This window comes from Pteronotus mesoamericanus, unplaced genomic scaffold, assembly GCF_021234165.1.
Source record: "Pteronotus mesoamericanus isolate MK-2021 breed Mesoamerican mustached bat unplaced genomic scaffold, CSHL_Meso_final contig_169, whole genome shotgun sequence".
In the NCBI taxonomy this organism is placed as follows: domain Eukaryota; kingdom Metazoa; phylum Chordata; class Mammalia; order Chiroptera; family Mormoopidae; genus Pteronotus; species Pteronotus mesoamericanus.
The window spans coordinates 29,072,167-29,095,334 of record NW_026555068.1 but is presented as its reverse complement, the minus strand read 5'-3'; the positions used below and the strand labels follow the sequence as shown (position 1 = coordinate 29,095,334).

Sequence of the window (23,168 nt, the reverse complement as noted above, 5' to 3'; positions counted from 1 at the left end):
AGTGGCCGGGAGCGCGCTGAGCCGGCCCTTGCGCAGGCGCACGTCCAACGGGGCATGAGTCTGAGCAAGGCCTCCTTGTCTCCTTCCCTCCCGTGCAGGCGCGGGCGGTTCAAACGCTCCAACAGCGTGACGGCGGCTGTGCAGGCGGACCTGGAGCTGGAGGGCTTCCCGGGACACGTCCCCACGGAGGACAAGGGCCTGCAGTTCGGGTCGTCCTTCCAGCGACACTCAGAGCCCAGCACCCCCACGCAGTACGGCGCGGTGCGGACAGTGCGCACCCAGGGCCTCTTCAGCTACCGGGAGGACTACCGGGCGCCCGCGGACACAGCCACCCTGCCCGCGCCCGAGCCCTGGTTGGAGCCGGCCGTGGACGTGGGGGACGGCGGGAGGGTGTCTCCCTGCCGCAGGGACGGCTCCTGGTTCCTGAAGCTCCTGCACACGGAGACGCAGAGGATGGAGGGCTGGTGCAAGGAGATGGAGCGGGAGGCCGAGGACAACGACCTCGCCGAGGAAAGTAAGAGCGGGCCAGGTGCGCAGAGCCGCGGGGGCCCCGGGCACGGGGCAGATGGAGCGGGAGTCGCTCGCTGGCGCCCCCGCAGCGCTGCCGGCGGACGGCCAGGCAGGGGCGGCTGGAAGGTGCAGAGCCTGCGGTCCCATGCGGTTGGCGGCACGGCGGCGGGGCCGGCAGCATCCCTGGTCCCGTCCTTGGCCTCAAAGGCCTTGACCCAGCTCTTGATCACAGCAGCAGCTCGGCATGGAGCGTTTCCACCGTTTCCTAGCGCCGCTTCTGTCCCGCGTTTGGCTTTATGTCACACAAAAGTGGGAGGTGGGAAGACGACTCCACAGTCAGTCGGCAAAGTGTCAGGGTCCGGCCCCGGGGTGGGCACCTCCACCCACTCCTCACCCTGCCAGCTGGTGGCCTCGGCCTCTGTGCAGATGGGATAGGCCCCGCTCCGCCTGCCGCCCGCCTGCCTGCGGTGCCCAAAGCGGCCCCTCCGCAAGCCGCCGGGTGCAGTCTGCACACACCTGCTGCCTGTGTCCCTTGTCCCTCTGCACAGATTCCTTCGTCCACGCTCGATCGCTCCACAGGGCCGCAGCGCAGGAGCATAGCTGACGTCTCTGGGGACCCAGCCCCGGCCTTGCGCCTCTCGGTGGCTGCCGTCATGGAGCGTGTCGGTAGCCCCGACAGGGAAGCGTCCCCACAAGGCAGTGACAAACGCCGTGACTGACCCCACAGGCCCCAACCCTGAGGCCCGGGAAAGCTCGCCGGTGCATCCGAGTTTAGCGGCCACGGCGTCAGCCAGGCAGAAGGGCTGCGGCGGTGTCCGCAGGCTCTGCCCCCCATGAGCGGTCTCACACACGTTGGCCTCAGGGACCCTCGCCAGGACCCCAGGGAAGCACTGCCCCTCCCAGGCGGCTGTGCCGGTGTGCCCTGCCCCTGCGGTCCCCGATCACCTGTCAGGGGCCTCCTTCCTGACATTTCCCAGCCGTTCATTGGGCATCGCCTCGCAGCTGGTCGCCTGAGAGCAGGTGTAAGTCACTCATCCCCTGGGGCGTTTTGGCACGGCTGTATGTGTGCACGTCAACCGGCGAGCTCATTCAAGGAAAACAGAATTGAAGATCTTCGTCACAAAGATGAAAGAGGAAAAACAGTCGCCTAAGCTGACAGGAAATTGGAATAAAACAGTCCTCTCCAGGCTGGAGTCCCCTAATGGGACCGCGGACGCCCCCGCCCCTCAGGCAGGCCTGCCACGCCCTGTGGCTCCCCTGCGAGGCACCTGTGAGGCCGCCGAGGCGGAAGGGCGCTCGGTGGGAGGTGCCATTGGCGGGTGCCCGCCCCAGGCCTGCCTATGAGATGCGGTTCTACGGCTGCTTCACCCCAAAAGCTGTAGTCGCCCCCCCCAGGAGTGGACGAAGTGGGCACGCTGCTCATCGCTGTGTTTGTCTAGCAACGCAAGCCCACACTTACCCTCGCATAGCTTCCCAGGGCCAAGCTGTTCACAGCGAGCGGGGGAAACTCTGAACAAGATGGCCGCAGAAAGTGCTGGAACATCGCAGACACACAAGAGGGCCAGCAGTACGGAGATTCCAACAAGGCCCCGTGGCGGAGGCGGCTCAGTGCTAGGCCCAAAAAGGGGAGGGGCTGGGCTGGGCCAGGACAGGCAGGCGGGGCGAGCCCAGCCCCCTGCTCTCTGGGAAGACGCCATACCGACATGGGCCCACCCCTGGGGACACGCGTTTCTCAAAGGATGGGGGGGGGTCTGTGTGTCCCCCAAGCCCAGCCCTCTGCTGTTGCTTGAGACCCTAGTCTGCTGGACGCTGCCACCACATCTGAGAGATCCATCGTCTGCCAGCAGTGCCTGCACAGTGTGTGGTGCGAAGTCCCACCACCACTGAGAGTCAGGAGTGGGGCGGCGGGAGGGAGACGCATAGACGCAGCCGACCTGGGAGCACGGCCCCAGCCAGGCGTGGGCGCAGCCGGGCGCTCGGGGAAGCGGGCACCCGCTGGGCGATTCCGGTTTCCGGGTGCCTCCGTCCCCTGCGGCTGAAGAGCACATGAGGCTATGTTGCTATGGGCTTCGGGCGCAAAGGACAGAGGCAACGTCCACTCGGTACCCGTGGAGACTTTCTCAGTTTCTTCAGTGGCCCAGCTGCCTCCATCTTCTCATGAACAAAGCACACACGTGATGTGTCCCGTCTGTACACTTTCCACATAAAACTAGCACCACAGTAATCACGCTCAGATGGTTCCCTAGCAATTTTTCAAAGGTAAGACGACCTTTGACCACCGTTGTAATTTTAAGAACAGATACAGGGTTGCAGATCATGGCAGTTTCAGAAAGGAAAGATTAAATTAAATGGCTTGTTAAACCAAAACTCTCAGCTCTGAATACGGAAATTTGCATTACAGAGAGTAATTTTTTCCCAAACTGTAATTTTATAATCACAGTTCACTGAACTGATGGAATGAATTTAGCTTCGTTCGGTCCCGCATGGTTAATAAACTTGTTTGCGAGCCCAGATGAGTGCTGGCTGGAGCAGAGCCACCGGGCCGCAGGCGCCCAGCGCAGCGCAGCGCAGCGGCAGGCACTCCCAGAGGGGCTGGGAGCCCTCCCTGCCCCTGTGTTTTGGAATTTTCACATTTATTATGTCAAACCAAACGGGCAAATGACAGAAAGCAAAGCTCCCCAAACAGGATGTTTTCTGAACTAGAAAAAACCACTCCACACCAGCAGCGGTCAAATTTATGGTCCATGGAGGCACACAACTATACGAGGAACTCACACCAGTGGGGTCTTTCCGAAAGTTCGGGAAGTTCTCTCGCCCCCGGAAAACTCTGCCCCAAATAGCAGTGATCGGAAGGCTGCCTGGTCAGACGCTGTGACAGGCTCCTCTAGGGAAGTGAGTGAGGGGCCCCGGGCTCACGGTCCTGTTCACACGGAGTCGGCGTGGAGGGGCCGTGAGTTTGGGGTTGGGGCAGGGCCCGCTCACAGGCCATGCTGTCGCCCCAGGGGAGGACAAGGACGTGGGCTCTGAGCGACGCACAGAGCCCGTCCTCAGTCTGGGGCGGCCGGGGGCCAGCGGGACTCGGGCCCGCGTCCGCAGTTTGCCCCACGTCGCAGTGCAGCGGAGCAGCTCCCGGAGAAGAGTCAGGAGCGCTGGCGCTGGCTGCGAGCAGGCCCAGTGCCTCGTGCACCACCCTGGCCGCCCTGCTCAGGACCGAGCTGAGCCGGGTGGACAGCCACTGCCCCCGGCCTCCCGGCCAGAACACGCATCTTGCCGCCCGAGGCCGTGAGGAGGCTGAAGTGTGAGACATGGAGGGAGATCTGGTCGTTGGGACTCAGGAGCCCGTTTCAAACCATCTGCAAATTCGACAAAAATCCGCATCAAAATCTGAAAGAACAGTGTGAATGTTGTCCTGGAACTTCACGGCCCACTCAGAACTGAGGGCAGTGGGAGACGTGTGGGAACAGAGTGAAGGGGCAAAGGAAGTTCATGCGTGGCCCCGAACACCCACAGCGAGGGCTGCCCCAGGGTCTGCCTGCCTGCCGATGAGCCTTTGTACCTGTGGCTCTTGAAGGACGACGTGGCTCAACGAGGACAAAACTTGGGGAGCCCGGTGGAAAAGAATGAGTTGCATTCTCACAGCAGAAGCGCAACAGCTACAGAAAGCTGTTTGCGTGGTAGGTTCTGGAGAACCGCCCCCACTCGTCCAATAGCAGGCCGTCTGCCCTCAGCCGCCCTCTTTAGGGCCATGCTCTCCCCAGCAACAGCCGGCAACGCCCTGCGTGAGCAGCTGCCCCACGGCAGATCAGTGCCAGGACATTGCCCGTCTGCCCGTACGGTGCTGAAGACAATAACCTGAAGCGCTTTATGTCATTACTGCTGTTGAATTCGACTTGGGGTGGAACGTGAGCAGAGGGGGTTAAAATGCTCGGTGACAGCAAGCTAAGTGTTGGGGTTCCATTCGCAGAGGACTGCGCTCGGGAAGAAGGACGTTTCTTCGTTGCTGCCATGTATTCCTGCAGCGGCGCGTTGGTCGAGACCAGTCTCTCTCGATGTTTTTGTCCACCACGTGGGTCACGAGGGTTACGCGTGGAGATTCCGTGTTAGAAACCAAAGCCAGTCCCCGCACACGGCAGCGGGGAGGCTGGCGCCTCAGCCAGCCATCCAGCAGGGGGTGAGGGGGCGAACTGAACACGGAGCAGCCCCGCGGCAGCCCAGCCCTCCTGTTGACAAAAGCCTTATGCGATTCATTCACGCTTCTTGTAAGTTACATTCTTCTAATCCTCACCCGAGGACGCATTTATTGGTTTTAGAAGAGGGAGAAGGGAGACACATCCATCAGTTGCTTACCGTATGCGCCCCAACTGGGAATCGAACCTGCAGCCTTTTGGCACACGGGATGGCGCTCCAACTAACCGGGCCACTGGACCAGGGCTGAAAGTAACACTTTTTAAACTCTTGGTATCTCGGAAGCAATCTAGCCTTAGAGGACGTCAGGGGACGAACTTGGTCTCAGGGATGGTAATGACGGGTGGCCGTGCCACGGTGACAGGGGACAGGCTCCAGAAATAAATGCACTCACGTGGCGGATTCTGAGTGGCGGCCATCAAGGCGTCTCTCACATGTTCCTTTTTCTGCACGTGGGTAATTTTCATATTAACACCCAGGAAAGCAACAGTCTAGGTTCAAGACAGACATAGAAGGAAGTTCAGCCCCTGCTGGGGCGGCTCAGCGGACTGGGCGCAGGCCTGCAAACCAAAGGGTCGCGGTTTTGATTCCCAGGCAGGGCACAGGCCTGGGTGGTGGGCCAGGTCCCCAGGAGGGGGCGCGCAAGAGGCAACCACACGGGTTTCGATCCCTCTCTGTCTCCCTCCCTTTTCCTCTCTCTAAAAATAAATAAAATCTTTTTTTAAAAAGGAAATACAGACAAACTGCCTGTGGTTCCCCGTGCCCAGGAGGAAGTTGCTTTTAAGAGCAGGCTGCGTGACTGGCCAGAGCCTCGCTTGTTAAACAGTGGCACCCGCAGCTGAGAGCTTGGTCCTCACACCCACAGGCCAGGCCCCTCCAGTCAGTGGGCTTATGTCGGGGCCTTCAGGACCTCGCTGTGTGCGTGTGAAGATCCCTCCACTCTGCACGATCCCCTCTCCCCCGCCTGAGGCCAGGACAAGAGACAGCCAGTCCCATGCTGAAGGAGCCTCACGGGTAGTTGGTTTGGAGACTCCCTGTTCAAATCACCAATGTTTGGGAAAATGGAGAGGAGCGGAATTGAGGTTTATTCTCTGGACCCCATTTCCACCCCGTCAGACAGTCTCTCAGACCCGGGTGGTCGGTGGCCCCACGGGCCCATGGGAACCCCTGGGTGCTGGTAACGAAGGCCCAGCCTCAGGACCCCAGACCCTCAGGGAGTCACCGGCTGCCTCCGACCAAGACCCCGCCCACTCGGGCTCTGGCTCTGGTGTCTGAGCTCTCATCGCTGTCCTTTCTAGATGAAACCTCGAGTCCACAGATGTCCCGTCTCAAAGCATGTGGACCCGTAAGTACGTGACTGGCGCATCGGTGGTGGTGGGCGCTCTGCTCTGGTGGCGGACGTCCCGTCCCCTCCCACCTCTGCCCAGCCCCCACCCGTGACCGCCTGAGAGACCCACCGAGTCTTACAGGGCCCGGCGCGGTCAGCAGGCCGCTCTGTCCTGAGCGCGCAGAGGGGAAGGAGAAATCGGGTGGGTGGGGTGGGCTGCCAGGGAGGCAGATGCTGCGGAGTAATTTCCGGAGGCGGGGACGGATGAAACCCGCTGTAGAGGCGGGGTCCGGGCTCTGCCAGTCCCTGAGTGCTTTTGGGAATCCTGCGGCTTAGGGTCGACTGGAGCTGCCGCTTCTAAAATCTTGGGAGTGCTCACAGCAGGCCAAGGACCCAGTGCGTGAGCGAGGGAAGGGGGACGCAAGGGAATGGCGGGGCGCTTGGGGGCCGGGGGGCCGTCCCCTCCCTTTCATGCGGAAAGCATTTGATTTGCCAGTGAAATCCCAAAGTGGCCACATCGATCCTCTAATCTGTTCAGTTCCACTTTTACAAAAACTACCATTTGATTCACTGAAGTCGTGCCACTCAGATGTGACCTGCAGGTTTGCTGAGCCACACAGCGCGGGCCCAGCGCCTGGTGAACCCCCCGGGAGCCCTGGTGGGGGGGGGGGCGTGTGGTGGTAGCGGGTGATGTGGCGGACCCCCAGGAGGGTGTCCGCGGGTGGGGGGCAGGGCGGGGGAACGTGAGAGCCAGCGTGGCCCCCACGGGCGAGGCCTCGCGCCGCTTTGCTCGGACGTCCTGCCCACAGTGCACTGGGCGTCGCTGCTTCGCGTCGCTTGGAATAACAGGAAAGCGGCTCTCTAAGCATCAGCTGCCGCAGAGAGCAGACTCACGGGGGGCGGGCCGGAAAGTGAGAGACCCCCGTGCCCCCTCCGTGCCCCCTCCGTGCCCACCCTGGCCTTCCCGCTCATCCGACCACCGACTCCAACACCGTCTTGGGGCCCCCGAGAGGGAGAACCCCTGCCGTAGGGACTGGCTCTCTGCCACTGGAGGGCCGCGTCCTGAGGGTGGCACGCGCGTCCTGGGATGTCCCCCTGAACCGGGGACTGAAAAGCGCTTGTTCGGTGGACAGTGTGTGTGTCTCCAGTGACTCCCCTGCTCAGGGCTTTAGCTTTTGTTTGTTCATCAACACACTTTAATCCCGCTTCTTTGTTTCTTCTGAACAGTTCTTGGTAAAATCCGGAGCGCGGTGGGGAGCGCCCAGCTTTTGATGTCACAGAAGTTCCAGCAGTTTTACTGGTTGTGCCAACAGAACATGGTGAGTGAGCCCTGGCAGCCGCTGCCCTCCCCCTCACGTGCCCTCTTCTGCCTCGTTCCTTAAAGATGCCTTTGCGGCCCGACTGGTGCAGCTCAGAGCGCCGCCTGCGAACCCAAGGGTCCTAGGACGACTCCCAGGCAGGGTACAGGCCCGGGTTGCGGGCCAGGTCCCCAGCAGAGGGCACGCGAGAGGCAACCACACAGGGATGTTTCTCTCCCTCTCCTTCCCTTCCCAGCTCTCTAAAAATAAATAAAATAAAAATATTAAAAGGAAAAAGAAAAAGACACCTGTAAGTTTGCAGACAGCACAGAAATAGGATACGCCTGGCCTCGAACAGGCGACCGGGCTCAGAGGCGAGGGGACCGGGTGTTGGTGGAGGAGGGGGCGGGGCCTGCGGGAGACGGGCTTCTGTGGGAGCTACTGCCGTGCACTGGCTACCGGGGACCGAGGAAAGGAGACGAAGGAAACTGCTGTCACGGCAGCCGTCACACGCGAAGACAGCGGTATGAGGCGGCTTGAATGAAAAACACAACCAAACGCATTTAAAGAGACTAAGAAGAGATTTCGGGAATCATCGGGGCGTCCCGGTTCGCAGTCAGCAGTGACGTGAGGGTGCCATTGAGCGAGGTCATTCACCACAGGCAGTGTCAAACCCGGTCTGATTTTCCTGGAAATCAGGGAAAGAAAAACCATATCATTTCAGAGGCCTAGCCATATATATGTTTATGTGTGTGCTTGTGGTGTATAGCTGTGTATAAGGACATGTATGTGTACAGATTTCCTCATCTGACTAAAGAAAATACCATTTGGAGAAATGACAGCATTCACATTACTTCATAGGCCATTTTATAATCCATACATTGATCTCTTTCAGACCGAACATTTCCATTAAAATGCAAATGGGCCTCTGCTAGGCCTCTTGACGCAGCCTGCTCCACAATTTGTGATTTGGTCGAGGTTTGGTTTGGTTCGGCTCTTTAATTTGCAAGGAGACAGTGAATTGACGGGGTGGTCTTATGCATCAAAGGGAGCCTAGCGCCTCGGGGTTGACAGTCCATCCCTTTTCATTAGGATCGTTTAAAGGTGCGCTTTCTCTAATATTTCCCAATTAACCCTGTTGAAGTTCATCGTGCAACTTGAGGCGTTTCCGGAGTCTTGCTTTGACGTGAAGTCACGACCAGTGTTTCAAAGCGGGAAGCGGAGCGCGGGGTCCTGGAGAGAAACCAGCCGCTGGCGAAACTTTGCGCTGTCACTTCCCCCCGGGGCGCCCTGGCCCCCGGGCATCTCTGCTTAGTTGTCACCTTTGAAGGGGTCGAGCTGTGCCCTGTCACCCGCGTAGGGTAAGCGTCGCCTGCTGGAGTATGCTGTGCGAAGCGCTCTCCCTGGAGCGCAGGCTGCTCGGACCGCGGCTCAGGGTCCCCGCCTTTGTGGTTGGAACTCGAACTGCATCCGGACCCACTGGGCCTCGCTCTGCATTGGAAGCCAAGGTGACCGCAGTCGAACGAGGACGTCCGGGGCGTCTTGGCTGTGCGGAGGCCTGGCCGTGGCTGGCGCCTGACACCCGGGGTACCAGGATGCCCAGGGGGGCCAGCCGTGCCACCTCCCAGGTCCTGGCTGTGCAGGGTACGCGACGCAGCTCGAACTCTGCTACAGGGAGCATCGGGGACAACGGCCTCGTCGGCCCCACGGAGTGACCGTGAAGACTGATGTCTGCCCGCGGGGGACGTGCTCCGGGACCAGGCGCCGGAGTGCAGCCACGCAGCCGGCAGCGCGGCCACAGCCAAACCGGCAAAGAGTGGGCCGTCCTCGCGTCTGGGGGGCTTCAGAGGGGCGCGCGGCCCGTTGCCCCGGGGGTCAGACTGGGGTGCCGCTCGCCCTCGGCGGTGACATGGGGCCGTGGGGACCAGTCGGCATGGGCTGCTGCGTGTCCCTGGAGGCAAAGGCTGAGCAGGCGCGCGGCCGGCGGGCCGGGGAAGGAGGCGCGCGAGTTCCGCAGGCCCGCGTCTCCGCTGTGATGGGCCGCGGGGGCCCCCTCGTGGCCGCGCCCTGCAACAGCCTCCCTCGCTCAGGACACGCATCTGCTGGGGGCGGGGCGGGTTCCGGAGAGTCGCCCGGGCGGCGCGCACCCGCAGCCTCGCCGTCAGCGACCCCCACGCCCCCGAGGCTGCCTGCGTCCCTCCGGCTGCCTCCACAGAAAGGCATCGGGGTCCAATAGCGACCCTTTGGGCATGGACGCAAAGCCAGGTTGCTACTGACCGAACGTCCCTGTCCCCAAATTCAAGTGTTGGAATCCGGAGGTGGAGTCAGGAGGGGGGGCCTGGGGGTCATCAGGTCACGAGAGTGGAGCCCCGCACAGGGCTCCCTCCCGCTCCCGCCCATGGGACAGCTCGTGGGAAACGCCTCCGTGCGCCAGGAGGAGGACCCGGGACCGCAGGTGAGCGCGGGGGTTGGAGGAGGCGACGCGGACACCTGAAAGGACCCGAGTTCCTGTTGCGCTTGATGGGAGCGAGGTACAAGGAAGGTGCAAAGCGCGCACTTTGAGCTGATTCAGATCAATATTCGCCCGCCAGAAAAAGTTCTCCGTTTGAGGGGAGAGGCCCTCGCCGCACTGCGGGGCCGCTCGCGCGAACCCCTGACGCGGGGCTGCCAACCAGCGCAACCGCCCGCAGGCAGGGGCCGTTGGGCATCGCTGCGCGCGGCGGGACGGGCGGGGCGGCCCGGGTACGCGACCGAAACATGCCGCCAGGCGGCGAGTGGAGGGCGAGGCGCGACCAGGCGACCAGACCTGCGGCAGGCGTCGCCGGTCCCCGCGGGGCGGCGACCCGGGAGCGTCCTGCGCCTACGGATCTCGCGCGCGCTCTGCACGGGCGCGGCTGCCGGCAGCGCCGAGCTTTGAGGCAGGGTCGCCAGGCCCCGCCGTTCTGTGCGCGCACCGCGGCCCGGCGGCTTCCGGCGGGTGTGCGCCTGGGAAACTTTCCCACCTGCCGCCGCGCCCGGTCCTGAGAAGGCGCTGCCAGAATGAAACAGTGACGCGCACAGAGCGAGCATGTAACTTTAATAGACGTTATTTTTTAGAGGAGTTGCGGGTTCGCAGCTGAGCTGAGGAAAGAGCTGAGGTTTCCCACATCCCTGCCCCCCCCAACCCACAGCCGCCCACCATCCGCGCGCCCACCCGACAGGACATGATGTCCCTGCCCCGGCACATCAGCGTCACCTGAGTCCGCAGGCGACAACAGGGTCGCTCTGGGTGCTGGACGTTCTGTGGGTTTGGACAAATGACCGACGGCGTGTGTCCCTCCTCACAGCATCTCCCCGGGCAGATTCCCACCATCACCGTCAAGTCCTCTGGGCCCCCCCCCCCTCCGCAGCCCCCGACCGGTCACCATCCCCGTGGCTTCACCTTTGCCAGGGAGTCACAGGGTTGGGCTCACGCAGCCTGCGGCCCCTTCAGGTTCTAAACTGTCAGCGAGCGCTGTGTGAGCTGCTGTGGGTCCTGTGGGCCCTGGCGGGGGGGGGGGGGGTGTCAGAATCGGAATTCGGCCACGCCCCCGCCGCGTGGGCTCTGAGCCCCGCTGCTGTGTGTCCGCAGGACCCCAGCGCCATGCCCAGACCCACGTCCCAGGACCTGGCCGGCTACTGGGACATGCTGCAGCTCTCGGTGGAGGACGTCAGCATGAAGTTTGACGAGCTGCACCAGCTGAAGCTCAACGACTGGAAGGTGGCAGAGTCCCCGGACAGGAAGGTAATGGACCGAACCCACGGCCGCCCCCGCGGCCGTGTCCCCGGACGCTGCTCCGCCAGCCTCCCGTGTGAGCCAGGGCCCGGCGGCCTGAGCGCGTGCCCGTGGGTGCGTGGGTGCGAGTGTGTGCGCGCGTGTTTGGGCACAAATCCGAATACGCAGGGGTGCAGTTGGAGGTGTGGGCCCTGCGCAGCAACGCTCTTTCCTGAGGAGCCTCTAGGGAATGGCCAACAGGGAGGACGCCAACGAAGGCCGCGCGGCACCCAGTCTTGTGTCCTGGCAGGGTCCGTCCTCGGAGCTGAGGCTCTGCGGGTCATTCTGAGGTCCCTGCGGAGTCGCAGCGCCAGCCTCCTGTCTCCCTTCAGACAGGCTGCCTAGCGCGGCGGCCGCTGTGGAAGACACTTTGAACCTTGCTGCACAGTCTGACTCCGTGAACTTTCATCTGTCAGCGCCGGCCCTTCAGACAGGCTGTTTCCCATCAAGTGTGAACCTCATGATTTTATTTCTTCCCTTAAGCTGCTTTCTTCGCTAGGGCTCCCAGGGAAGGGTGGGTTAGCCGTCAGTACGCCGGCGTTCTACCACGTTTCAGAGACGTTCTGAGTTACCCCGCTCTGACGTTTCTAACCAGACGTGATTAGAATAAAAGGATAAGGAAACTCAGCCGGGCAGACGCTGGGCCAGTGCAGGGTAACACGCAACTGAGGACGTGCGTCTCGGTCGTCACCAGCTCCTGTCCCCAGAAGGCGGCCCTGCCGGCCTCGGTGGTGCCAGGCCAGGCACCCAGGAGCCACAGCGCCGACCGGCCTGCCTTCCGCCCCAGGGGGCGGCACCGGGGCGGCGGGGAGCCAGGAATGGCCGTCAGGCGCCCCGGTGGCCCAGGGTTTACCCTGATGTGCCGGGGACCTGAGTAGTGAGCTGAATGCTCGTCTGTCAGACGCTAAGAGCAGAGCCCACGGAACGAGCCTGAAGACACGCAGACTCGTCCCCAGTCCTCGGTCACTGATGGCAAATATAACCCCGCCCCTCTCAGCTTTGCCTGGAGGGCGGTGCCCATCCAAGGGCGGTTACTTGCCAAGGACACGGCCCTGCCCAGACGTGAGCAGGTGGCCACCGCAGAGGCTCCGAGCCGTGTTCTCGAGACCCTGCTCCGCGGGGCCGTGAGCCCTCCGCAGGGAGACCCCCAGGACTGCCCACTCTGTGTTCTCCAGTCCCATGTTCCGGAGGCCACAAAGAGGAGGGGCTGGCAGCCAGAGCTTAGCGCAGAGGTTAGATCTGGAAACAGCTGACCCGGTCACCCCATGGCTGTGATGCAGCCAGAGAGTCGGGGGTGGGGGGGTCGCACTCCGGGCCAGCTCACATCCAGACAAGCGCTGGGGGCCAAGTCTGGCACCCAGAGCAGCCCCACACAGCCCTGGATCCCTCCGCGGGTGCCCACCCGGGGTGGCTGCGCTGCCCCTTCTGGTCCCCCGCACCCAAGCACCTCTGGCCCCTTTGGGTTTCTAAAGAGGCTGAAGGGAAAAAACACAGGACTAGGCCGCACCCGCCACAGCCCGATACCCTCCAGGCACCGTTTCCTGGGGAGGACGCAGGGGCCAGGAGGGTCCCCTCCCCCCCAGGAAAGGGGGCGGGGCGGGTCACAGCAGCTGGGCGGGGCCTGGGCCCTCCCCGCGCCGGGCAGGGCCCAGGGTGGAGCTCCCTGGCACGTGCTGGGAAACGGGCTCGGGGTCGGAGATCTTTTACGAGAAATCATTATACATATGGTTAATGTTGGGGGTTATAGGCACGTGACAGAGACAGTGGCCGGTGGCTTCCCCAGACCCCCAAGAAGGACAACTTCCGAGGCTCCTTAGAACCAGAGTCCGGTCCAAAGGTGGTGGCACGTGGCACAGGTGTCCAGTGGCACCTTCCAAAACACCGAGTGTGGGAGACCTTGAGAGGGCAGGCGGATGCCAAGGGCAGTGTCCCCCGAAGGAGCAGACGTGAGCGCGAGCGGCTGTGAACCCAGGACGTGCAGAATTTCTTTGTCTGCAAACTCTGTGCTCGGGGCACTTGAGGGAAGTGACAAGAGGCACCCCCGCCCCCACGGGAGGGAAGCAGAGCAGAGGCCGCCTTGGCCGGGGCCAGCGGCTGGAGTGGGCGGTGACGGGCACGCAGCGCAGCTCCCCGCCCGGGGGGCCGCCTGACACCCCTAACCCTGTGCTCCTTGTGTTTTTCAGGAGGAACGGAAGGTCCCCCCGCCGATACCAAAGAAGCCCCCCAAAGGGAAATTCCCGATCACAAGAGAGAAGTCCTTGGACCTGCCTGACAGGCAGCGGCAAGAGGCCCGCAGACGCCTGCTGGCCGCCAAGCGGGCTGCGTCCTTCCGCCAGAACTCGGCCGGCGAGCACGCAGACAGCATCGAGATCTACATCCCCGAGGCCCAGACGAGGCTCTAGGCCCCGCCGCGGCCCCGCCCCCTCTCCAGCCTCCCGCCCACTCCTGCAGGCGGCCGTCTGCCCGTCCCCCGCCCTCGCCGTGTGTTCCGGGTGCCGCCGCCGCCGCAAGGACTGGTCTTTTTTACTTACGGACGGTGTGACTGGGCTCCAGCCGCGAGGGGCCGGCCAGCGACCCCGGAGGTGCCCCGTGCTCAGGGGAGCGGCCAGCCTCTGGAGATGGGACCCAGCTCACCTTTTGTTATTTCTATTTTTTATAACCTGTGAGATAATTAGAGGCAAGAATAACAAGTACAAACGGGTGCATCTCCCACTCCCTAGAGCGTTAGACCCCCGCGCGGCAGGCGCTGCAGCTCGAAGGGCGGGGCGACCCCCCACTCCCGCCCCGGCCCCGGCCGGCTCCCCGATCCCAGCTGACCCATCACGAGGTTCCTTGTGCCAAGTTCGTGGTGAGGAGAAGTCATCCGTCCGGCCCCCGAGTTCCCCACCACCTGCTTCTCTATAACCCGGGGGCCCAGACCTGAGCCCTGGGGAACGGCCAGCGCTGTCCAAACGTAGGTGACTGTTCCTCCCCGTGAGTGCGCGGGGGCCAACGGAGCGAGACGGGGTCTCGGGGGACGCCGGCCCCTGGGTGCCGGTGTGCGCCCGCCGCTGCCGTCCGGGCTCCCGGGAGGGGCCGCCGCCCGTTCCGGCCGTAACTCCCCCGCCGTCCGTCCCAGCCTCACCACCCAGACGCTGCGTGTGATTTTTTTTTTTTGTAGATGTATATATACTCAAATGGCTCTGTCAGTTGACTTTTCAGGGTATCCTTCAAAACACAAAACAACAAAAAGTTTGCTTGTTTAAAACGACAGTTGTGATGTAAAAAGTGGAAGAAACCTGAACGTGAGTGGTACGTCTCTCAGTTTAAACGGTGAGGAAGTGCGGCTCCCATGGGCCCTTCTCCCGACCCCTTCGCGCTACGCAGTGTCGCCGAGTCCAGAGTCTGTGTCTGGCCCGTTGTGGACAAGGACGGGGAGAAGGTCACGCACTGTGACATCCAGCCCTGGGCTCGGAGACTGTGGTTTCCGGGACTCGGACTGGCACCTGAGAGCGGTAGGAGGGACAGAGCAAAGGCTTCCGTTGGCGTCAGTAAATCTAGACGTGGCCACGTCCTTTCTGAGGCGGAGCCTCTCCGATTTATCTGTTTGATCCCAAACTCAGAGGCCTCCCTGTCACGCAAGGTAAAAGCAGGACCTCACTGAAGACAGATGTTTGCGCCCAATGCCACGTCTTCCGCCCCGCTGCTTTGGGCGGGGCTTGGTCACACAGGGCCCCGTCCCGGTCCCCCCACGGTAGCACTTTGTCCCGTTCCCTGCCCCCCCCCCCGACTTGCACTTTAAGCCGTGCCCAGCCCTCTCCGCACCCGGCCACCTGGCGGGCGCAGCGAGGCGGGCGGCTGCCCTCGGCAGGCCCGCAGGTCCCTCCTCCCCTCCATCCCACCACGCATGGGGCTCGTCCGGGCGCAGTGGACTCTAAAGCATGTCTAGCTTCAAAGTTTTACTTTTCTAAAGCTGAGTAGTTAGGAATTCCCTGTAAGAACAAAACCCTGTACATTGAACCTCATATCCAGTATATATTTTACCAAACAGCCTTAAAATATATTTGGAAGCAAAAATCAGTACGAATGTATATCCTTGAAAAATGCAAAAAAAAAAAAGTATCCCTGAAATATTCTTCTATAATGAATCCTATTTCCCCAGAGTGTCGAAAGCATTTTTTTCTACCTAAATAAATACCTAAATCCTGGGTAGTGTACAATATGATGCTTCTTCCTATACTCGCTATACTATGGTACAAACAAGTGTATTTGCAAGTATTGGCATTTAAGACTTTAAAAACAGACCCTTTGAGATGAGCTGCTCTCTAGAAAGACCCCCGGAGTGTGCAGCAATGTGAATCCCCGGCGGAGGGGCGAGGTGCCCACTGGCCCACACGTGTGCCCCCCACGGCCGATGGGTCTCCTCTCCCATCCTTCTGCCTGTGCAAAAATACGACAGCAAATTATAAAATTAGACGATAATTATTTATTTTGGATCCCAGATTCATCCTGACTTGAATGAAAGTATTCACTGGATTGGGATTGATTTTGTTTGTTTTGCATAGTCATTTTTATCCTAAAATCCCCAAAAGTCTTGGCCTAACCCAGCCCTACCGCTCAATGTGACAGCAGCCACTGATGCGAAGTGGGGGACGGGGAGGGACCCGTCTGGCCCACCAGTCCCAAAGAAGGTCGCGGACCGGCGGAGCGGACGCCGGCCGATAGAGCGCTCCCTGACCCGGGGCCAGCGCGCGGTGCACTACCTTCAGCTCCTGTGCGGCGGCATCCCATCCCCGATGCAAAGATAAGCCATGTTTACATATTTATATGTAAAGAAAAATAAAACTGTTTAGAATACGCGTGTCAGTCGAGCTCATTTCTTTCTCACAGAGACACAGTGCCGGCCCACGGGGCGGTCACGTCAGCACATCGCAAATACAGTTTTAATTAGAGATCGCGTACAAGCCTGAGAACGCGTCGGCGGCCAGGACGCACCGTGCCTGTGTGCACGTCGTGAGGAAGGCTCCGGGTCCCAGAAGAGACGGCCAGTAGAGGCTGGAACGCAAGTGTCCCTCGGAAACCCTTCCCTCGCGGCCACGAGGGCTTCCTGAACCTCCGACATCAAAACACAAGTTCGGTGAACAAGATCCGGAAGGCGAGCCGGCCCGTCGCCCGAGGCTGTGGCTTGTGAACGGCTCAGCTCATCTCCTGCCCCTGCGTTTGCTCCCCTGTGTCTGACGCGAGAGGGTCTCTGCCTCGGACATCGTCCCCTTCTCTTCCTCACCAGGTTTATGTACCGGTCCCAGAATGGCGATCAGGAATCAAAGTTGACAAAATACCAAAAAAAAATCACGTTTTTGTTTCAGAGGAAGTGTGGTCAATGCTTGCATCTCAAGATTGATCCTAAAAACCTGCACTGTTAAACAGAACCACCGTTACTAGGAAAAAATTCACACAGCACCTTCAACGTCCCTCTTTTAGAAAAAAAATAGCCCCAAGTCCAGGGACCCAGAGAGCGGAGGGAGCCTCCGGGCCGGGTCCCGCGGCCGCGGCCCCAGCGTGCAGCACCGACGGCGCAGCGGCAGCCTTTCTGGGCCGTGCAGAGCCGCCTCTGTCCCGGTCGCCGCTGTCCCTGGGAGTCTGCTCCTGGCCCCGCCCCCCTCCTGTTCCGGGACGGCCTGTGGCGGGGACTTCCGGTCAGAGCGACCCCGGGGCAGCCCTTGGGGGGTGAGCGGGGCGGGGGCAGAGGGAGAATGTCCATTCCTAGCAGCCGTGACTCCGGCCGGCCCCGTGGCCAGGACGGGGAGGACCGGGGACACCCTCAGGGAGACGCCGGCCTTGGCCGGAAGGGCCAGCAGCCTCGTTCACAGCTCTGGCAGGACCCGGACCCTCCGAGCACCAGCTCTGCGGTCCATCGGGCACCGGCGGGTCCCCAGGCCTCAGGGGGGCTCACAGGGGCCGCAGGGCCTGTGCCCCTGAATGCGCGCACGTCACAAGGACCCTGAAACGCGGGCGCCCCGGCCAAGGCGCGCAGCCTCGGCCCCGGGAACGGGCCCACACGGGTCCATCCTGTGCTTTCCACGCATGCTCATCCCCCCTCCCTCCTCTTCAGGCTTGACCCTCCCTCGCTCCCTCTCTCCCGAGCGCCCACGCCGCGCACACTGCCCGTGGCACTTGCCGAGGGCTCCTCTGTCGTCTTTGCGCATGTGTTTGCATGCGTTTGAAAGCTGTGGCGGAGAGCAGGGTCCAGAACAGGAAAAGGGGGCCGCAGGCCGCAGGCGCAGGGGCCGCTGCTGGCCCGCGGGCCGTGTCACCGCGCGGGTGGAGCCGGAGACAAGCACGCGGCGCCCGCCCTCCGACTCCCACCCGGGGTCACGCCTGCCTGCGCCTTCGCCACCAGGGGCCCGCCTGGTCGTGCTCGCTCCGCCGGCAGTCACAGTGCATTGCAGGCCGTGAACGGAAGCCCAGGGACAAGGTGGCCTTCCCCACGGCAGGCCAGACTCCCGGCCGCACAGGGCCGCCCAGGAGCCCCCGGCCGGCCACACGGCCTGGCTCCCAGTCACACGGCCGCCAGCCAGTGAGCTCCGTGCCTCAGGTCTCCTGTCCCTTGTTTTGGTCGCGTAACCTGCAGATGAGTAACGCCTGGCTCTCAAATCCTTTGAGCGCCTGGGAAGCAGGTGGCTCTTCAAGGGGACGTGGCCCCCTTCTCCCACGCCGCCCTCCCGTGGGTGTGGGGTGCAAGGTCTAGTTCAGTCGTAGCCCCTCGGAATCCGGGGCCCAGCAGACGCAGGGCCCTCATCCGAGCGGGGTCTCGGCCGCAGCCGGCAGCAGGCGAGGGGCTTGGAGGCATGGGGGCCGAGAGGCAACCTCGGGCCATTTCTCCGTTCCTTTGGGCTTAGATTTCAAGGGTTTCTAGATGCTTCCATCACAAGAAGTTGGTGCCAACCGGAATCAGGTGATGTTTTCCCCCTACTTGAGCTCAGCTGCATCGGAGGCGAAATGAAGGCTATTAGCTGACCGTCAAAGTGATGAAGGAAAGTTAACTTGGAGCAGAAAGCTGAGCCCTCGCGAGGGCCAGAACGCGACGTGCTGGCCCAAGGTGCTTCGGGCCGCGAGGTCCGCCCTGTCTCCCAGCCCCTCGGTCGCCCCACGTCACACCGCAGGGTCCGTGGAGACGACCCCGACAAACGCCAACAACTGTGTGGACTGCTGTCCCAGCCCTGGCGTTTTTATCCAGCGATTAAGGACATTATTTCACGCTCTAGTCCCAACACTCGACAGACGACTTCTTTGCAGACGAAAGGACGTCTGGGACCCACGCTCAGCTTTTGAAAACGACTCCGTACCCGCACGCCCTGAGGCGACAGGGCTCCGCCTCCCTGCTCTCTGAGCTTTCCTGTGCCTTCCTCATGGGTGCCGATTCCAAGGCAGGCGCAGGCTTCCCGTCTGCGCTGCAGGGCCGTCCTGGGGCGGAAAAGGCCGGGCCCCCAGCAGCCCGCAGCCCGCGGACGGGACGGCGCCCCGGAGGGACCCGCGAGGCCGCAGCTCTGTGCCTGACGAGGCCACCAGCCATCCTTCACCCCGCCCGACGCCACGACCCAGCCCCCTTCAGTTCGGTTTTCGGGCCGTTTCGCAAAGGGCTCACGGGCAGGCCGCATCGGCCACTGGTTTGCTGCGCTCGGAAAGCCCGCCCCTCACAAGCCCGGGCGCGCAGTCCCGGCCGCTGACCTCAGGCTGCCCGAGGCGGAGCCACTGCCCCCGGCCCAGCCTTCCCAGGGGGACCAGCTCAGACCCCGCCCCCGTCCGCTGCCACAGCACCCGGGCGCGGCCCGAGCACTGAGAGGTGCTTCCTCTGGACTTCGAGGAACGTTAGAACCAGGCAACTGGCTGTTGAGTTAACATTGTAAAAAGCTGCATAAATAATAAATAAATACACACATAAAATTAACAAAGCGGGCAAACAAAGTGCCCAATCCTCCCCGTCCGCGCAAAGTCAAGCTATGCTGTGTCCTCCTCCTCACGCGTCCATGGTTCCTGTGACGATTCTGTCACAGCGAGCGGGGCGTGCGCTCTGAACGCGCTGCGGGCCGCGGCGTCACCCGGCTGCTGCTCCGTGTGACGCGGAGCCGCTTCCGGACGCCCGCCTGAGCCCCTCGCCCTTCGCCCCTCGCCCCTCGCCCCTCGCCGCGCGAGGCTGTTTCCCCGCCAGCCGGCGGCATGACCCCCGCCATGATGCCTCTCCCGCGAATTCCTCGCGGCCGCGCTCACCTGCTGTCCACAGCCCCGCGGTTTAGTTTTTTTGAGAAGGTTAATGTTCACTTTTTATTGGAGTGCATCCTTGTGTTATTTTGAGCTGATAAAAACCATACAGACCGAAGAGTGTTTTTCGGAAAACAGCGGCGCCCTGCCCCTCCCTTGGGTGTGTCCCTCACTGCGGAGAGACCCTCGATTCCTCTGTCTACTAAGAGGAAGGGGCCGTTTACTGAGGCTGCAGTGTCCTCTGTGTGCGAAAACAGCGTCAGGTAAAACTGAGTTTAATAAATACTCCGGTATCTAGTTCGTGGCTGTCCCAGGCTCGCTCGCGTCGCCCTGAGAAGAGACACCTGTCGGGCCGTCGCTCCTGGGGGCGGGCCCAGCCGCCGCTCGCGGCCCTGGCCGGGCCTGTGTCCCCTCCCCGTCTGCGTGGCCTGCTCCGGCCCGTTGCCACGTTGCCTCCGCAGGGACGCCCGCGTTCCCGCATCCTCCACTGCCTTCTCCCCGCCTGTCCCCTCGCTGTCACCGTATGTGGCTCCCTTCTCAGCCCTCCCTCCAGCCCCGGGGCAGCAGGAACAGGGGTCCCCCAGAAGCACACTGTGGAGTCACGGCTCTGCCCGCGGCCAGCAGCGCGAGCTCCCTGCGCTTGCCTCCGCCTGCCCTGGCCGGAGAGGCCGTGAGGGGCGTGGGTGGAGCGCGAGGCAAAGAAGTCTCTAGTGAGGGTCTGCTTTCTAAGTTGTCCCCAGTGAAATCGCCCCGGCTGGTGTGGCTCAGTGGATTGAGCGCCGGCCTGTGGACCGAGGGGTTGCAAGTTCGAACCCCAGTCAGGGCACAGGCCTGGGTTGTGGGCGAGGTCCCTGGCTGGGAGCGTGCAAGAGGCAACCAGCCTAAGGTCCCCCAGGGCGCACACAGCCAGCTGAGAATTCCTGCCGGATCCACGGACGCCCGTGTAAGGGCGGCTCGGGGGGGCCGGACCCACTTACGACCCCTCCCCATCGGACTCGCGGTAACGGCGGGATTCGCAAGGCGCTCGGGTAAGAGAAGCTGCTTCTAAGTAGTCGGGAACACATGGCCAATATTTTAATCTTCCACAGACCCCGCTGCTTTCTATAACGCACTCAACACTAGCAAAAAGAAAGCTACGTATGTTTTTCTTTTTTTGGCCCTGTAATCAAAGGTTTCAATTCCTTGGCATGTCCTTGAAAACTTTGGACTTTTATGCAGGCGTCAGCGCAAGTCCACAGTTAGATGGCGCCCGTTTCCCCTGTTGTTAGAGGTGACAAACACGTGACGTGAGAACTCCGTCCCAACCTCTCCATCCACCTGAAAACCGAAATGTCCCCCAAAATAGGTGGCGGATTAAAATCAGTGAGAGCATCCAAGCAAGAAGCAACGCTTCTTAAAAGCCAGAAGCAACAACTTGGGCGCTGGGCGCTTGCTCTCCACGTACGGACACGTTAGACGAGTTCCCTTTTAAGAATTAGTGCCGGAAGGTTCTGCTCGCTCCGGTTTCTATGGGTGAGTGTAAGTCAGCGTCATGTATGTACAGAATGGTCACCTGCTTCTTCAGGAAGGAGAAGAGCGAGTCACAGTGTGGCCTCAGGAGCAAAGTGGAGAAGACCAGCTTTGAGCTCGGGTGTCTGTCCGTCCGTCCGTCCGAACGGCGGCCCCGGCCGCGGGAGGCGGCAGGCACGTTTGCCGTGGTTTCACTGGACCAGACGGATCTCCCCCAGCGAGCGGAGGCGCTGCCGACGGAAACCCACTCCCAGACGATCCCACAGCCCGGCCGCGGCCGTCCCCAGTTCAGAGTGTGAAACGCCTGATCTCATACAGCGAAGCAGCGATTCAGACCACGCACACCCCTCTGCACGTGTCCCCGGCCTGGCAGGGTCCCCTCGGTCCCACCCGCAGCCCTGCGCCCAGAAGCCCTGGGGGCGCGTGGCTGCTAGCGGGTCTCCTCCCTCGGGGTCTCCTCCTCAGTCCCTCCCTGCCCTTTCTCGGGGCTCCCGGAAACCCACCCCGCCGGCCTCCCCACCACAGAGCCCGCCTGCAGCGCCGGCTCCCGGGGCTCCCCGCCTCGAGGCGGCCCCTGAGGCACCGCTCGGCCTCGCGGACAGCTGGTGTCCGCTTCCCTCTCTCCGCTTCTCACCTCCCTGGTCACAGGCGCAAAGTCAGGACCCTCTGTCCTTGCGCTCGCACAGCATCGACCCGACCTGGCCGCCCACAGCACTCACGAGACGCCTCGGGACCCGAGCCCGCGACCACCTCCAGCCGAGGGTCTTCCCGCCGCCGACCACGCAGCCGAGGTCTCCCAGCCGGAGGAGGTGGCCCGCGGTGCCCACACTCACGCGCCAGGCAGGCCGCTCTGCCCAGAACGCAGACCAGGTGCCCTTGCTGCGTGGGAACCTTCTGGCAGCTTTCCCCAGACTTGGTGTCACTTTCTGCTTCTCTGTCCCCGCCCCCCCGCCCCCCACATTCCTGAGCCACGTTCCCCCGGGGGGCACGGCCATGTCCAGTCTGCGGCCACAGGGACCTGGGCTGCCAGAGGGAGGCTGGACCCTCGAGGGCCTGCTCGGGGCCCTGGCCCAGGGCCGGCCGCCGCTGCAGGACAAGCGGGGCTCCCGCACGGAGCGGCTGCCTCCGGCGAGCGGCTTTCTCGTGAACACGGGGACCGAAGGCGAGGGAGCCTTTGCCTCCCCCAGAGCCTCTGCTGTTGCCTCGGTGGGGAATCTGCCCACACGCAGGGCGTTTGACCTGCAGTTTTCAAAATTCACGAAGGGTCTCTAACCAGAGGCGGTTCCTCCGCCTTCAGAGGAGGCGGTTTTATGAGCCTCCCAAGGAGCCTCACACGGCGCGGGCGCCTCCGTGAACCGCCCGCAGGGGCCGGGCTGAGCCAGGGCGCCGTGGGGGCGGGCAGGGGGCCCTCATGTGAAGGAAGCCACGGGCGCCCACCCGGTTGGTGGATTTTTGCATTAACAAGGGGCTGCCAGGGGCGAGGGGCGGCAGGACCTGCCTGCGTCTAAAGGAAACAGATCTTCTAGTCGCCTGGGGAGACAAGGCTTCAGGCAAAAGCAATGGGATCCCCCTGGCGGCGACGCGCAGGGCGCCGCAGTGCACGGGCCTCCCACCAGGGGGCAGCCCGCCAGCGCCCGCGCCCAGGAAGCCTGGGAGTCTCTCGCACCTTGCGCTCTCAGGGGTTGATTCAACAGGGAGGGAGGGAGGGAAGAAACGACACCATGTTTCAAAATACAAATGAGCAGTTCAGTGCAAGTCCTCACAGAGTTACAGCTGCCTCCTGAACATGAAAAACGGGTTGTGTAATGAGAGATCCTGCTCTGAACCAGCAGGAAATGACTCAGGAAGGAGCCGGAGGCCTGGCCTCGGAAGCAACAGCCTGTTCTTTCTGAGCCTCAGGCAAAAGCAGCCAGTAAACGTGCCTCTAACCGGCTGTCTCCCGTGCGCCAAATATCCGCCGGCCGGGCCTGGACGGCGGACGAGGAGCGTGGGGGCCCGGGGCCCAGGGGCCGTCCCCGCCGGCGCCGCGCGCCCGGGCCCCTCGACAGCCACGGGCGACCAGAAGGCCCGAGGCCAGGGCCACGCGCCGGGCGGCGCGCACTGCGCGGGGACGTCGCGTGCTTGGCGATCGACGACGGCAGCCTCGCGGGGACACCTGCCGCAGACCCGTCCTCTGCTGTCTCTGGTCCTCTGGGCCCGGGGCCTCGGCCGCAGCGGCCGTGGGGACCGCCCTCGGGAGGGGGCGCGCCTGCGTGTCTCTCCTCAGTGTTGAAGCAGCGGAGTCCGTCGAGACCGCCGCTGTCCGGCT

At 62.6% G+C, this 23,168-nt stretch overlaps 1 protein-coding gene across 1 annotated transcript in view; it reads left to right on the top strand.

Moving 5' to 3' along the window:
* The window catches only part of DLGAP2 (DLG associated protein 2), a 190,724-nt gene extending 177,209 nt beyond the window's left edge, over positions 1–13,515 (top strand). Inside the window, exons 17-20 of the mRNA XM_054565854.1 lie at positions 99–514; positions 7,250–7,341; positions 10,931–11,083; positions 13,297–13,515. Coding sequence (XP_054421829.1) covers positions 99–514; positions 7,250–7,341; positions 10,931–11,083; positions 13,297–13,515 — 880 coding nt within the window. The remainder of the gene's footprint in view (positions 1–98; positions 515–7,249; positions 7,342–10,930; positions 11,084–13,296) is intronic.
* Positions 13,516–23,168: the final 9,653 nt, after the last annotated feature.